This window comes from Meleagris gallopavo, chromosome 1, assembly GCF_000146605.3.
Source record: "Meleagris gallopavo isolate NT-WF06-2002-E0010 breed Aviagen turkey brand Nicholas breeding stock chromosome 1, Turkey_5.1, whole genome shotgun sequence".
Taxonomy (NCBI): Eukaryota; Metazoa; Chordata; class Aves; order Galliformes; family Phasianidae; genus Meleagris; species Meleagris gallopavo.
In genome coordinates, this window is record NC_015011.2 from 46,873,929 (window position 1) to 46,889,931 (window position 16,003).

Sequence of the window (16,003 nt, forward strand, 5' to 3'; positions counted from 1 at the left end):
GGAAGAAGCGTTTCTATCAGAAAAAAAGAAAAAGCACATTCCTTACAGCATCCAGTAATGAAGCCATAAATGGCTCACCATCCACTTTCACAGGTGTGCAGTCCAAAATACCCAGAGCCACAACACAGCAGTCCCTGAAGGAAGGTAGCTGTTTCTCATGTCCCCACCTCTGATCTGCTAACGCAAGTTTTCAAATCCCCTGGTGCACTTTGAATCTATAGGACCCTGACTGCATGTTGTGATGAGGAAAGATCCCAAACCACAGGCCATGATGGGTTTGTGATTTCACACCACTTCTTTCAGCTCTGCCACAGAGGATTTTCATTCATTTTTCAAGAAGAGTATAGAGAGGCCAAGCGCACAAGTTACAGCATATTGTGACCAGCAAGTGAAGTTGCCACAGTATTAGCACTAATTGGACTTGGCTGCAGAGCAGGAGATGTCTCAGAGGGCTGGAAGCAGAACATGGACATTTTCCCATCTGGAAACTGATGGTGCATACTGAAATTCATTCCCAGCTGGTGGATTTTGGAGGCCTTTACAAAAGAAGCTGTCCTCTAATCAAAAGATAGCCCCTGCCTAAAACCCATCACTTCATCTGAATCCTCCCACTCTATTTAAATTGTATAGAGAATTATACATCCAGCTGTCCACACAAAGCAAGCATCACCTCTCTCCTCAGAGAAAGCCTCCAAGGCTCTCCAAGATCAAGGTATTCTGCACCATCTGAAGAACAACAAACATTTTTGCTGTCTGGCCCCCCCATCATACACTCCTTTCCAGATGCCAGGGGTCTTCAATCTCCTATCAGCACGACATGCTGACTTCATGCTGCAGCCCTCTAGCAAGACATCCAGCAGGGGCTATGAAGTGGTGATTGCATGAGCAACAGAGAATAGAGTGACATCCAACAGGAGATATGGGAAAGGAGACTTGCCCCACTGGAGGTGAAAGGCATTGCCCAGCCCTGGCCTCCAGCTGCTGCTGGAGCTGTGACAGGAACATGCAGATTTCAACAGCAGGGATTTCTAATCCACCAGCAGCACTCACTCCATGTCCTGCCAGCCAGCACTAGCCTGACAGCAACCGGATGCGCTGACCAGCAGGAGCGTAACAAACTGCTAACAAGATGCTGGCTTAAAGACTCAGAAAGGTCAAAAGTTACACATTTTCCCTCATCCTCCAAGTTCTGAAAAGGGCAATTTTCACATCTTTGGGAACACCATTTATCTCTCCTCCTCTGAGGAGTGAAGAAGTACCAGCACTGTGCCTCCCAATCCTGGAGCAATGTGGGGTTTAAGGGCTAGAGCAGGGCTTCCCAGACAGCTGGCAAACGGTCCCAAAGGCAGCAAGACTTCAGGGCTGGCCAGTGCTTCTAGCTGCTAGCACAGGGTTCATTCATCTACCCTACAAACAGACAAATGACACAAATACTGAGCTGTGGGAAGGTGCGCCTCACTTGGATGTGAGACAAGCTCCAAAACAGTATCTGCAAGTGACATATGGTTATCCTTGTGTGTGACATGGCAGGCAACAGCTACTGCAACCAGATCTAAGAAAGGGCAGGACGATGGGTTAGGAACAGCCCAGAAAGGAAGGGAAAGTTCTGCCTGGGAAATATCCTCAGCATTAAACTGGTCCAGAGTGATAGCTGGACTGCACCTTTCAGAGATAGAAATAACGATTATGGTCACGGACCTCCAGGGGACCAATATATTCGTACAATCCTACTGCAAGTACTTCCACTACTCAGTGACCTCACATTCAGGTGTTCCAAATCCCAGCAATTCCTAACTACCCACGAGGGGAATATGGCCCTCTGAGAACAGAACTCGCCCTTGGTGTCCCAGGAAAAAGTTTCCAGCTTTCTTGCATTTCATAGAATCACAGAATGGTTTGGGTTGTAAGGGACCTCAGAGATCATCTAGTTCCAACCCCTCTGCCACAGGCAGAGTTGCCAGCCACCGGATCAGGTTGGTCAGAGCTACATCCAGCCTGGCCTTTCTTAACTGGCTAGAATGAAAAGCTCCAGGTCAAAGCCTGTATTTCACCCAGAGTGGAAGTATCATGTCCAAAAAATGCATCAAACTAGCTTGCCAGCTGTTTTCATATTTGAGGAATCCGAAGCGCAGAATTGAACCTACTTTTGTTCCTCTCTTAATGTATTTATTTGCAAAGGCAGTATAATTTCACATTTGTATTTTCATTCCAAAGCAAATGCTTCACTGCGCTTGTTATTAAAATGAAATCTGGTGCGTGCAGCCTGGTGTTAAATGAGAGACTATTAAAGCCAATCAGTGGAGAACTCATTAGTAACCCTACAACAACAAACTAGTAGTTATGGCCCAGCATTCACAAGCAGCCATGACAACGAGTAGGAAGAACCCAGGTCTTGTTGAAGGCTACAATAGAAGCATAGCTTGTGTAGCCCAACAACTGAATATCCATACAAAATGGCTGTGCTTCTATTCCTCAGATGACATGTGCCAGAAAACATATTCTTTTATCATGACTCATCCCTGAATACCTCTCAAGAATGCTCCCATCATTTAGTTATTTCTTCCTATTTCTAAAATGTATTTCTAAAATATAATGAGAAGCACCCATCCTGAGCTCAAGGAAATCTGTCCTATCAATTAAAATAACAAAATAAGCAGAAGGCTGCCTCTGAATACATCCACCCCTGCCCACTCACTCCTTAGCAGCTATGCTGAAGAGAGTGGATGAGTTTTGCAGAATTCCTAGAAGGTTAGTAACTTCACTTGGAAGGGCCAAGAGGGAAGAACTCCAAATCTGAGCATCTCTCGAGAGGAAAATCATGTTAAAAACTTCTTCTCAATCTCTGAAATCTTCTCATGTGGCAGAAGAGAGTAGGGAGCACAGTGATCTGCTGAATGCTCAGGAAAAGACCAGTTATCAAGATAACTACAAATTCAGTAAACTGGAACTTTCAAACCAGATAGCTTACTGGAACAATGTAGGGATAAATAAACAGACACTTATTAAAAAAAAAAAAACACCAAAGAATTAAAGAGTGTAATTGAACTGGAAAACAGTATTTGGATAGTTGAATTCTATGTGATCACCTAAGCCTATTAACAGCATAAATTGAAATAAATCCCTCACTGGAGGAAAACTTTCTCAAGAATCTTTCAAATTTTTTAGCAAGAAAAATGACAATTTTTGTAGAACTAACTTTCCTTATGATATCATGCTTCTACTAGTTAACAGGCTCATTTTCTAGGACAAAATCTGCAAATTCACACTTATGCAGTTCTAATCCAACACAAAGGAGTACCAGTTTCAAGACTGACAAGCAACAGTTGCTATGAGACCATTATTAACATGAGGAGATGCACACCAAACACCTACATTGGTGAGAAATGGCATTTAAATAACAGTCCATCCTGATTCTCTTTATGCCTGTAGCCATACTTCAAGCAAAGCTTTCTTAGTGCAAGCAGTTACAATACCAAAAAAAAAAAAAAAAGTGCCCATGAATTAGTAGATAAAAATATGGAGAAATATCAATGGAGTGGGACCATTTGATTTTAGCTGCATCCAGAACAACTGCAAAAGGGAAAGGGGAAGAGCAGAGGATTCAAAAGCAGAAATAGGGAAATGACAAATTCAGTCTTAGAATATGAAGTGCTTTAGCTGAACTAAAGTTCACATGTTTTTTAGTTACACGTGTCACTTCCCAAATAATAAAATGCGTAGATTCTTTTACTGCCCTCCAGCAATGGATTTGAAGCAAATCAGACCACCGTGGATTAGCTTCAGGAGTTTTCTGAAACCCCAGCTATGTGGTGATGTATTATCTGAGGTCACACACACACTTTGCAGTCTCCCCAGACATCAAACCCACGTACATACATTTCTCTATTCTGTGTAGGCATGCGGAGGGGGAACTGTAAGCTGCAGATGGCTGAATATAGTATTGCCAGGTCCAGGGCATGTCTAAAATTAGTTTTCCAGAACCTTCAGTCCAGCCCAAAGCATACCAGGAGAGGTTTAAAGCTTAGCACATAGTAAATTCCAGTGAGTTTGACAAGACTTGAAGGTATGAACACAGATCATAACCATTAACCTCCGCAGGTAGCGAGGTGAACTCGTATCTTCATCTTTGCTTTCTTCCCACTTCCCTCTCCTCTGCTTTCTCCTGCCCAAATCCCAAGCTGTAAGGCTGAGCTTGAAGCTAATCACATTTCTATTAGAACTTCGGATTTGCAAAGGCAAATGCTGATTTTGGACACCACTAGTTTTAACATGCCAAAAGGTGTCTGAAAGTAATTGCATTTAAAAAGAAGCCCAAGCACGTAACTCACTGGAATTCATGCTGTTCAGCCATCTCTCTCAAAAGTACAGACAGGGTACAAATGTTTGCAGGAGGAAGAACTCCCATACTAGCAGATCACAGGTCAGCGTCATGCAAGGCAAAGCGATTATTTACACTGCGGCTGCAGAAACAACTTCCACAGAGTACAGTGATTTCTGAGCTAATTCAGATGCCCGTAACAATCTAAGCAGAGGCAGAATGGAGCTTGGTATGGACTAATTGACTTGGCTTTTCAGAGAGACTTATGTCAGTGTCCAACGAAGTTGGGTATACCCACATGTACCTGCAGTTGTTTCCATGCACGTTATACCCAAAGTAGACAAGGGAGAAGAAACAACATGATTTAGGCCACAAACATGAGAAGAAATATAATACTTTCCAAACTGACAAGAGCTGCTTCAGTGTGGGATGCCCAGGCTCCAGGGCATATCTACACTGCACAAGAGTGCTGTCATATTTAGAGATTAGAGCATTTCTGAGCTGGTGCCTCCTATCCAATGCCAAGAAGAGCTTTGCAGAGATCTGCTGGGTCATACATAGCATAGCTATATGGGTATGATTTTATGCATCAGCTAATTAGCAGAAGGTCTCTGCAGAACACAGCATCTCACAGCAGGAGACAACATTTTGTTTTCTAAAGAAATGCTGAGAAGTCACAGCATAGCTCTCCCCTTCAGAATCTCTACTCACTTAGAAAAGTAAAAAGCAACCTGCCTTTATGTGACTTCTGATAACTTTATATGTATTAAGTATATTTTTCCTGTTTAATCATTCCAGTGATGACTCAGAGAAAACACCCTTTTCCACTACACCTGGCTGGGAAGGAAACTGATAAACACATTGGGCATTTTTGGTGATTCAAGGGCTTGCAGACAACAAAAAGCCAGTGTAGGGAAGAGGAAAACATGACAGTGTCCTGCTAATATGTCAACGGATCACAGAGACAAAGAAAGAACAGAAAGAGTCATGGGCAACCTAACAGATCAAAGAGGAGACTTATTTTAGCCCCTAGCTTTCAGACAATGTAAAATTGCATTCTGCTTTTCAGTCCACCTGCCCCTCTATCTTCCTAACACAGTTTGTAGTGAGAGGTCACAGCACACAAGACAATCCATCACATTTACAGTATTCTATGATTCATCATGAACAAAGATGCTGTGCTCTCTGCAGCCACCTCTCATGACAACTACTACCTGGATTCTCCATTTCATACTGCACAGGAATCAACCTGCCTAAGGATATTATATGAAAAACATTGGAGAATGACAGCTGAGCAGGTCAGAGGGCATATGGTTAACCCATGTATAACCATGTATATCTGGGTTGCTTAGCTACACCCTAAAATTCTAGCTGGGATAACAAAGGGAGATCTAGTAATCAGAGTGCTGCTCTAGAAGTTGTCCCACCACAGGCTTCCTATGACCTTTAAAGGCATCTTAGCACTGTTTCTTTAGAACATCTGAAACTGTATCAGAGAAAGATAGTTATTCAAATAGTTTTTCCATAGATTTTATATATATAATAAGAGCAAATCTGTTGTGCAAAGGGCACACATGTGTGTGTGTGTGTGTGGGGTGGGTGTGAGTATATAAACACACACATTTTTATTTGATATTCTTTGCCATCTAGAAAAACTCCCAGTCCTGATGGAGATTCCTAGGCTCTCTATTCAGCGTGCACAAGAGAGAATGAGATCTGAAACAGTCAGCAGACAGTCATCAATGAGATGCCAATGAGCAGGATGATAACAGAAGTCCCTTTTCTTTGAAGTAAACCAGATGCTTAAGACACCTGAGGGCTTTAGATGCCTCCAAGATAAAGCAGGAGCTCAACAGAGCTGTTGACCTTAACCCTTTTTCCAGATCTAGTTCTCCAGACCTCTCCACACTTCCTTCTCTCCTCTGATTCAGGGGTAGTGGACAGCAGAAGGACACTCAGTATTCAGACAACAGGTGCCATGGAAATTTCCCAGTTGGGTTACACAACCATCTACAAAGGAACACCCACTTATGCATTGCTAGTTCCTGGAACAGAACCTGGGCCCTTCTAGATTTGAATAAAAAAATTCCCACTACTTGCACTAAGAACCCATGTGCCACTTACAGACCCATTCACGTACAGACTCTCCAAGGAGTTCAACATTGTAATAAAAGCAAACCTATTGTGCATCAAAGGGCACACTCAGAGTTTTGCATCGTATCTTCATTGTGCCTTTGCTTTGTGCTGGCTTCCTCCTCATACAATACGGATGTTTTCCAGAGGAGTGACAGTAGCGACATTCACAGCAACACAAGAACCATCATCAGCACAACTCCCCTGGCCAGGATTCCTAGCCAACATTATCCACAGCATTGAAACAATGGCCTACCAAAATTGTTCTGGTGGTCAGAGGTTCTTTGCGACCACTCTTTTGTAAGGCTAACCCATCCCTTCTCCTTACCTGTTGAGCATGTTGGACTGGTAAATCCTTTTCTCCTGGGTGTTGTAACAGCTGCTTTTGGGCTCAGGGATGAAGCTGTGTTCAGACAGCATATCAGAAGCAGCCGTGGTGATTATGGCTATTCCGTCCCTCACTCTAGCAGGAAGACCGTAGTCCCATTCATCATATGAGACAGAGATGAGCCCGGTGGGGAACTCAGATGGCACTGTGTCTGTATCCCCTGCCACCAGGCTGGGCACGATCCACGTGTAACCATAGCCTGTCAGACCCACAGAGTTGGCCACCTCAAAAATGTAGGTGGCCTCTTCCTTGGTGCAGTAGAGGAGGATAACAGGGCTTTGGAGCTTCTTGAGCTGGTTCTGGATCTTTGAGTCTCCATCATCCAGGGACATGTCCAACAGGAGGACCTCCTCCAGTTCCCAACCCACAAAGCTGTGCTCAATGGTACTGCGGATCTTGTTCACAAAGTCCTGGTAACCAGGGAAGTAAGTAGTGACAATGGAGAAGATGTACCAGTCATATTCTTCCATGATGTTGAGCATGACTGAAGCTTGCTGTTCTATTGATGGGCCAAACTGGAAGAACATGGATGACTCATCCTAGAATAGGAAGTCAAAGAGAAAGAGAAAACAAGAATAGGTCAAAGGAAATAGACAACATTCCTAGTCAACTCACTGAGTGCGGAGGGGGAGGCATACAGTTAGAATCTTGCACTTCATGTCTTGGCCACATTTTAAGGATTTTTAACAAAGTGAAGCAAGTGGGAAGGAAGTAAAAGCCTTTTTATGACCAGCTGTCCTTAATTTATTTTTAAAGGCACGTTGCTGAAATTACTTAAATGTTTCAAATGTTAGGCATGATTCGAACAGATAGAGAACAAGTGGTGCACAAACAAGGCCAGAAAGAGAATACATGCAAAATATTCTACGTTTGCACAAATTAACAGCTTTAATACCAGGATTATCACAACACTGTATGTAGGATAAAGAGGGCACAAAGCAGCTTTGTTTTTGTTGTTGTTGTTTGTTGTTTTTTGTTGTTGTTGTTGTTTTAAGTTTGGGACAGTACTCTACCTTTATATCCAGACTGAAATGCACCTAGATTAGGCACAATCATTGGACACAAACAAATCTGAGAACCTCTACTGATGTTTCTTCTCAAAACAAGCAGTAGCATGAAGTACTACAACTGTAAAGACTCATTTTAGAACAACTTAGAACATACTAAAGTTGAAAAAATATTTAAGTCATCTAGGGTTTTGTTTATGTCATATTTTATAGAAGTGTTCAATAAATGCCTTCTATCATGCCAGGTTCATCTTTGTAAGAATCAGAATGTGCACCATTTTATAACTTCCAAGACTCCAAAGGCATTTTGCACAGATCATCTCTTCAGTGGCATAGTGTAAGCCTTTTTCATCCTGAGTTTTTACAAGATACCACCATTTCAATATTTGAAAGATTCAGTAAAATCCAAATCCCTGCTTTTGCCCTGTTCTTAATGGAAACAAATAGAAAAAACATTTCTTAATATGCTCTCTTACAATCTGATCTCTGTTGTTTAAAACCAATTGCAAACTCCCACTGATTTCTACAGGATAGCATTTGATCACCAACAAAAAAAGTAGAATTACTGTTATCTTTCTGGAGATATTTACATCACAATAAGGAAACTCTCCAAATCCAATCACTGCTTCTTCTTCCCTACCGGAAAAGTTGAACCAGAAATACAAAAGGAAGTAGTCAGGAGCTTTAGATTAGGGGGAACTCCTTGCGTAACTGCCCCAGAACATTACCTCAAGACATTCCCAGTGTAACGCTACAACATGATGAAAAGCGCAGCAATGATAGTAAAGTCCTAAGCTACAGCAAGTGAGGATAAGCCCCACATGCAGCAGCCACGAACACAAAAACAAAGGAAAAAGTATGCTTACCATTAGAAGACCTCAGGCAAACAGGGATCTCCAGCAAGCTACCCTTGCCTCCACTATCAACCTTTACATGAAGTCTAGGGAGGGCTGGATCCTGGCTTCATGCCTTCTGATCAGGTGCACTGCATGCACCTGAGCTCCCTTGGGTTGGCCCTGCCTTCCCACCAGGTGTTCAATCACTGATTCAAGCTGTGACTTAGCATTTCCACTACACCAACTCTCTACCAAATTCACTCTCTGACAGTTTGGCAGGTAGAGCTGGTTTTCCACAATGGTGTCAATTAATCAGGCGTCCATCCATTCATCCATCCCTTCTTTACTCATGCTTTTTATTACCCATTGCCGTTTTCTCTATCAGTAAAATATGCTAAAGCTCAGTAACTCCAGGAAAAAATAACTGATCTTCTGACCAGCCTTGATTCTTTTCCTGAACTTCCAGTTGGTCATGTCCTATACGAAGTTCTTGCTCTCAGATCCCCAAGCCTTTCCTGTGAGTTCTGGTAATTAAACCCTATTCACTTCCACCACCCACTCGTGAAAGTTCTCTTACGGCTGTTCTTCACTCACTGGAAAAATAAATGTACACAAAAAGAAAACAGGGAAAAAAAAAAAAAAAAACAGCTGGAGACAGGAGCAGCAACTGAGCCTCACAATCTGTGGAACACAGTTCAAGTTTTCTGATCACTGGAATTCACACCCTTCCCCTCCTACAATTGTGCTACAGGAAAAAAAAATTAAGACATACGTTTTATCTTTGAAGCTTACAGAGACAATCAGAAAAGACAGATGAAAGATTAAATAACTGTCACAGCACTTGCCTGATTTGAAGACAGCCTGAAGAAGCATCTTCAATACCCTTCATTGCACTGTGCCTTTGCAAGCCACCTGTAGCAAACTGACTGCTACATTGTGAGTGATAACTACTTTTTAATATATTAATTCAACAAAAGCTCTTCTACTTTTATGCACTGACAACAAAATTCCACAGTTTCTATCTTTCTGTAATTCAGTAGTCAGGTCCTTCAACTCTTAGACTCGAAGGACCTGACTCCTGAATTACAGAAAGATTTGACAAACGGGATCTAGAAGTCTGGATGCTTTCCTCAGTGATCAAGAAGGGACATGAGATGGTAAATCCAATAGTTATTTCAAGGCTGCACACTCAGGACATGCATGCACAGTAGTTACTAGACGTGGTAATAAAGTGCAGGAGGTACTGCCGTCCCTGAGATTCAAAACCCTGTCAGATGCTTCAGCTAAAGCACATGCTGACAGTTCATTCCACATGAGTGCACAGCACAGTTGAAGGAAATTCTCTCTCAAAAACTCAGGCAGAAAATTCAGCACTCCTCACTAACCAGAGCATAACAGAACATCAAATATCAATTCACAAAATAGATAGGTTTACTACAACCCAGCTTAACAGTTCACCTCTACCAAGAAATAGATACATCCCTCGTCAAATCAAAGAGCATGAACCATTTGGCCATGCATGTGATTACCACTATTACACAACTCCTTGCATCTTTATTACAGAAGCCGTAAGAAGATGCAACTTCTGTTCAAAATGAAAGCATTCAGGAGGTACAAGCCAGCCCAGATTTTGGCTTGGCAAGATTTTTTTTTGCACTTAATCACACCAATGCTTGGGCTAGCTAATTGTTCTTCATTCCCTAACCAACTCAGCACTCAGAAGAAAAAAAAACAAAACGAGGGGTGATGAAGGAAGGACATACAACAGTGTGGAAGAAAGTGTTTCTTTCACAATAAATCAGAAGTGCTGATGGAGCTCAATGAGAATCTCAGTGAGTGTATTTTAGGAGGAAAAAAAAAAGCAAACAAAGAAAAATGACTTCTCTCCTTATTTTTGACCACACCTAATGGAAAACCAGGGAAAAAGATAAGATACCTAAACTGACAGAGAACCACGGGGCTATCAGAGCAGGAATTTGACTTCACTGTGGTACTGCAGTGAAAGATTTTAGATTAGGAGGCAGACCTACATTGTTTTGCCTACCAGTTCATTAGTACTTTATTAGTTTAAAATAAAAAAGGAATGTTTTGTCTCTCCAGGAATTTAAAGTTTCAGAAAGCACCACAAGCTCCTATTTTAATACTGCAGAAATTTTATACTTCACCCTCCCCTTTTTTTTTTTTTTGGAGCACCCAAAACGTGATTCACCATTGCTATTAAAAGACAGATTTAAGTTTGGGATAGGGATAGCTTGAATTAGAAGAGGTTCCTTATGCTGTGCATCACCCAGGTGAAATACAATCCCCTGACTACCTGAAAAAGGCTTGTTTTCATCCTACAGCCTTTCACCCGTAAACTTGGGCTCCTCATAGCAAGCTGCTTTAAGAGAAAAGTAAGATGCAGAAGAGGTGTCCCTCACCCAGTCTGGGAGAAGAGAGGCTCCATTAAAGGATCTCAGTTCCTCCAGAGATCTACTACTCCCCCACTGTCACCCTGCAGGGTCAGGAAGCCATAGTTTGCAGAGCAGAGCTGGAGGAGGAGCTGATCAATTGACACAGCACCACTCCCCAGCTTGACAGATGGCTTCCCACAGAAAATCTGCTCAAGTTTGCCGCTGCTGGGACAAGTACTGCCTTACTGCCTCCCCCTCCAGCATGTTTAACCCTTTAGGGAAAGAGGCTGGATTGTACTCACTACAAAGGCACTCATCCAGAAGACTGCTCAAGGAGACAGTTCCTATGTGGATGGAGGGGGGATTCGCAGAGATGGTGCAAGATTCAAGGAGTGACCAAGTATTACTGTCACAACTTAGAAGTTGTTGAGTGCCTTTTGTACCTCAATGGCAGGCCCATGCAGGTGCTGCATGGGGAGCTGGGCACAGCCTGACTCTGAACCTGGACCTGTGCCCAGGTCCAGGTTGCTGGCCTCTGGCTAAGATGCAGACCACTTCTGAGGAGCCCTCCTGCAGGTGAACCACTTGAAACCAAACTCTGCCCTTTAGCAAACCGTTTACCTTAGCTATGACAGGTCACAGAGATGTTCCCAAATTGCTTTTCTTGCAAGTTCCTTTCTGACAGCCTCTCTGGATTCCCCAGGCATGCAAAAGCAATTACTCCTTGCAAACATCTTTCTGTTGAGAGCAAAAGTCCTTCTCAGTATGTAGAAAACTTCAGAACATCCCTAAAGGAGAGGAAATGCAGGACTCCTAAGAAGAGCTGCAGTGGGCCACTTATAGCTGCTGACTTAGGAAGTGAGGAAACAGACATTTTATTTCTAAGTTTCCTCCATGCAGGCGATGCAAATGTAACCTGGTTCTATGCCATACTGAGTTGATATGATGGCTGAGCCTTGAATAGATTTTTGGTAGCGGTGGGCAAGTTGTTTAGCAAGTCTAGTGCAAGAGCCAGACCACCCAAGAGCCAGGTGTGTCAAGCTATGCACAAGAAATTTAAGGAGCATGTGTTTGCTTTTCATATTTGAATAAATGTATCTTTTTTTTTTTTTCCCAAAATGTCCTAGGCTGCTATCTTTGCACAGGTGCAAAAGAAATGCAATTTTTACTGCTCTGGGAGTTGCTCCCTTGTGTTAGGCTCTAAGGAACATCAGTATACCCTAATGGCAGAGGTTGGAACTAAATGATTTTTAAGGTGCCTTCCAAACCAAGCCATTATATGATTTTACGATTCTATACCTAACCCCATTTGCTGATGTACTAATAAGGCTACTGTATAGCCATCATTTATTAACGGGGGTCAGCCCAGTTCTTCCTTTCCAGTGCCCCAGTTATGATCTTCATGACTCAGGCCATTATCCCTTTCCAAAACTCTGCTCTCATTTTCCTGATTTAAAAGAAAAGCTGTTCATGTGTCTTTAGTACTGTCTTGATTTGAAAAATTCCTCCATGACCCACAGACAAATCACATAGATCTGCCTCCTGTTTAAACTTCAGCCCTGTCTACCACAGATTCTATAGGGACAAAAAGGAGTAAGCAAGAACCAAATAACTTCTGGGAAAACACAGACCTTAATTTCCCCACCGAAGTATTTCTTTTCTTCAAAATTGAGACACCACTGTGTACCTATTTGTCACAGTCCTGGTGGGATACCTGATTCACTGGGAGTTTTATTGTTCGTGATGGAAAATGCTGCAACAGTTCAAAGTCTGATAATTAAATTTTCTATATTTCTGAGTCCGTTTGTTATAACAAATCTGACAGGAAATCAGAATCTTTGTTGCTTAAGTGTTCATTTATTTCTGTTTATTCTTACCACAAATGCATCACTGCCTCAGGCTAGCCTGGAGACAGAATCTTCTGCTTATTTGTTTTTTCTTCTCACATTTAATTTTTTTATTTAGTTTTCAACAACTCAATACAATAAAACTCTGTTTTTAATATTGTGTTCTGCCTCATCCTGTGAGTTCTGTCCTTGAGTGCTTGCAGCAGGGTGTGTGAGAACACAATGACACATGGTGGGACTGGGTTCTAGAACAGCATCTCTGTGTCCACCACACACATACACACGTTCACAAAAACACATACAACAAAACCTATTCAAAGTAAAGTTGCAGCATGTTAGAATGTGTTATTTGTTGATGTCACTCTTTTAGTTGATTTAGTGGGATTTCAAAACTCTCCTATCTTACTGCAATAGATTCCCTGGGCTGTTACTGATACTGGCTTGTGCAGCAGATGGAGCAGATGACCTCCTGCAATCCTTTCCCAGTGCTCTGATTCTCAGATGAGCAAATCATTTTTGGTGTAAATCTTCAGAGCTGCTCTGGGAACGTGCTGTCAATGGGAAGTTTAAATTTGTTAGATGCATAAATGTGGTTTATATAACCACATTATATATCAATTCCCTCACTTGTTCTAGTAATAACTACAGAATAAACTGGCCTTATTATATGAAAGGACACATCTCAAAGATGGTATTATAGAGAAGTGATTAGAAAAACTGGTAGATGACTGAAAGAGAGAGACACTTTTCTGTGTCCCCGTTGATGGAAAGGCAGGCAGGACTCAAAACACAGTCAGCTACTGCATGGTCATTGTGCACCCATGTGGCAAACAATACACTAAAAGACATCACAAGAAAGAGGAAGGAAAATTAAGGTTGTTATAGCTGGAAAAAGCGTGTTTCAGGGACACAGAACACAAAACAAGAGGAAACCAGGCCTCACTCTTTCCACTGCTGACACAACAATTTGAAACTTGTTGTGGCAAAAACAGAGCTCAGACTGACAAGGTATCAGCAGGCCTTAACAGGGTCAATACTGAACAAAACCAGTTACAGTGAGACAAGTTAGTAGAGGGCTATAAGAACCTTCTATTACAGGTGAGCATGCTGCTGTCATGCTCCCTGCGAGGAGGGGCTTCCAAGTGGCCAACAAAAAGGTCTGCAGCAGTCAGGAGAATGGTTGCTGACTTCGTAGGCAGCAGTCATCCCTTGCAACTGCTGAGAATTATTGCAGTAAGAAATTTAGAGTTGCCAGCGAAGCTCAGTTTTGATACCTTGATAAGGGGTAACCAAGATTCACATGTATAGTGACATGAACTGCATACTTAAGAATTAACATATACACAGCTTTCAATTGTGATTTGGGCATTAATCTCTTATTAGTAGTGAAAACTGGTTTGCTGCCAAACTCTAGCCCAGGGACAACTGTGCAAGTACTCTAGTTTCAAGTAGCTCCTGAAAGCCATAATAAAAAGATTTTTGATTAAGGATGACTCAAGGGCTGAAAACAGCTAAGTGTTTTCCAGTTTCCATTTAAGAGTCTGCAGAAATAATTCATTCTAAACATTTTGCAAAAGAGGAAACAAGATACTCTAGATTTTGTACACTTTATCTTGGGAATGTTTCACTTTACTAAATGCAGTTAGTAAAAAAAACCGAAAGAGTCAAGCAGATAAGGATCACTGCCCAGTGTATAGAATTCTAAAAAAAAATCCCAAAGGTGGGGGGTCCATCATCTGTGAATTTTATACGCAATCACTGGTCAAAGCAGACCAGTATATGATAGTATTCCATACCGGCTTCTCAAAACATCACATATGGATGCCAGCACTTTTCCACAGAGGGGAAATATCAGTTAGCAAGCTGCCAGGACAAACAATTTTCACATTGGGCCTTTTGCATTCCCTTTTTCATCTCTGTATGTGTGTGCTTCCTTGTTTGATGAGCTTACAGATAATGGATTAAACCACTGGTCACTCTGGGTAGATTCCCCTTAAGCCACATTACTACCACACTAGGCAGCATAGGCCTAGTTCCCCCTCTCCCATTTCAGCCAAGACCACTAATTGGCTTAATATCCTGATATGGCCAGCCCATAACAATTAGAGGAAAGTCAGACTGCCCCATTACTCATCCATCCAATTACATCATGGTGTTTGCCTAGAGATTATTTTCTGGCTGGACTTACCCTCCAGGCTGAGGACTGAATTTTGATTGCAAGCTGAATGGTATGTCATTGGTATAGCCATATCAATCAATAGCAGCCATAAAACTATCCAGCACTCTTACAAAAGTCCAGTCACAGTATTTGGCAAGATGTCATTGAATAAATTTTGCAAATGAATTATCTGAGATGAAATACTGTTTCTTTTTATCATTTCTAAATTAGCTGCTCTTCCATTTCATCAAATATTCCTTTGGTCTCTTATTATGAGCAAACCTGACTATAAGCTGAATCTCCAAAGGTTCACAGAGACTATTTAGATAAGCCCTGAAAGTTCAGCATGTGCGCAATGCCATTTGAGCCTCTCAGGAGATGAAGGTCTCCTCTCACAGCAGCCCAGCTGTGTACTGTACCCACAGTGTGTCTGTGAGGGCCTTCATTCTTTTTATCAATCATGAAGTACTGATGCTTTCCTTTCTCACAAATTCTGCATTGCTTATTTAAGCAGTAATTTTAGCAGGAAAATCTGTTGGTTCCTCTGTGTCCTCACAAGTACCACCTGCAGCACTGATAAAGCCAAGGTCTACTCAGCCTTTATGGACAGTGAAGTCAGCTGTGCCCATGCTCTGAGCTGGACAGACCACAGCCAAAGTAAAGTAGTCAGTATAAGGTAATGTTGATCAGGACTTGATCTTTTCTTAGAGACTGTCCTTGTTAACCATTTTAGATCATTTTTTAGTGTCCAAAATAGTTTACACACCTTTTGGATCAGAGCTGGCTTGCCTTTGTTAGGTCAGAGTGCAGTGTGAGCAAGCAGTTGAAAGTATAGCTTGTGTAGATGTGCCCTTTAGCCTCCTTAAGCTAAGAAGGAGTAAAAATCTTCAGCCTTTATAAAATGGAGGCAAAATCAAGAGTTG

General features: G+C 42.0%; 1 protein-coding gene across 4 annotated transcripts in view; it reads right to left on the reverse strand.

Moving 5' to 3' along the window:
- Positions 1 to 16,003, reverse strand: part of GRIN2B (glutamate ionotropic receptor NMDA type subunit 2B) — a 203,443-nt gene that overhangs the window by 111,717 nt on the left and 75,723 nt on the right. For 3 of the 4 annotated variants that reach the window (XM_003202222.3, XM_019614309.1, XM_019614304.1), the window contains exon 3: positions 6,780 to 7,378. In XM_003202222.3, the coding sequence (XP_003202270.2) occupies positions 6,780 to 7,378 (599 nt within the window). Of the gene's footprint in view, positions 1 to 6,779; positions 7,379 to 8,712; positions 8,818 to 16,003 lie in introns of those variants that run through there. The other variant, XM_019614322.1, reaches the window with a different exon arrangement.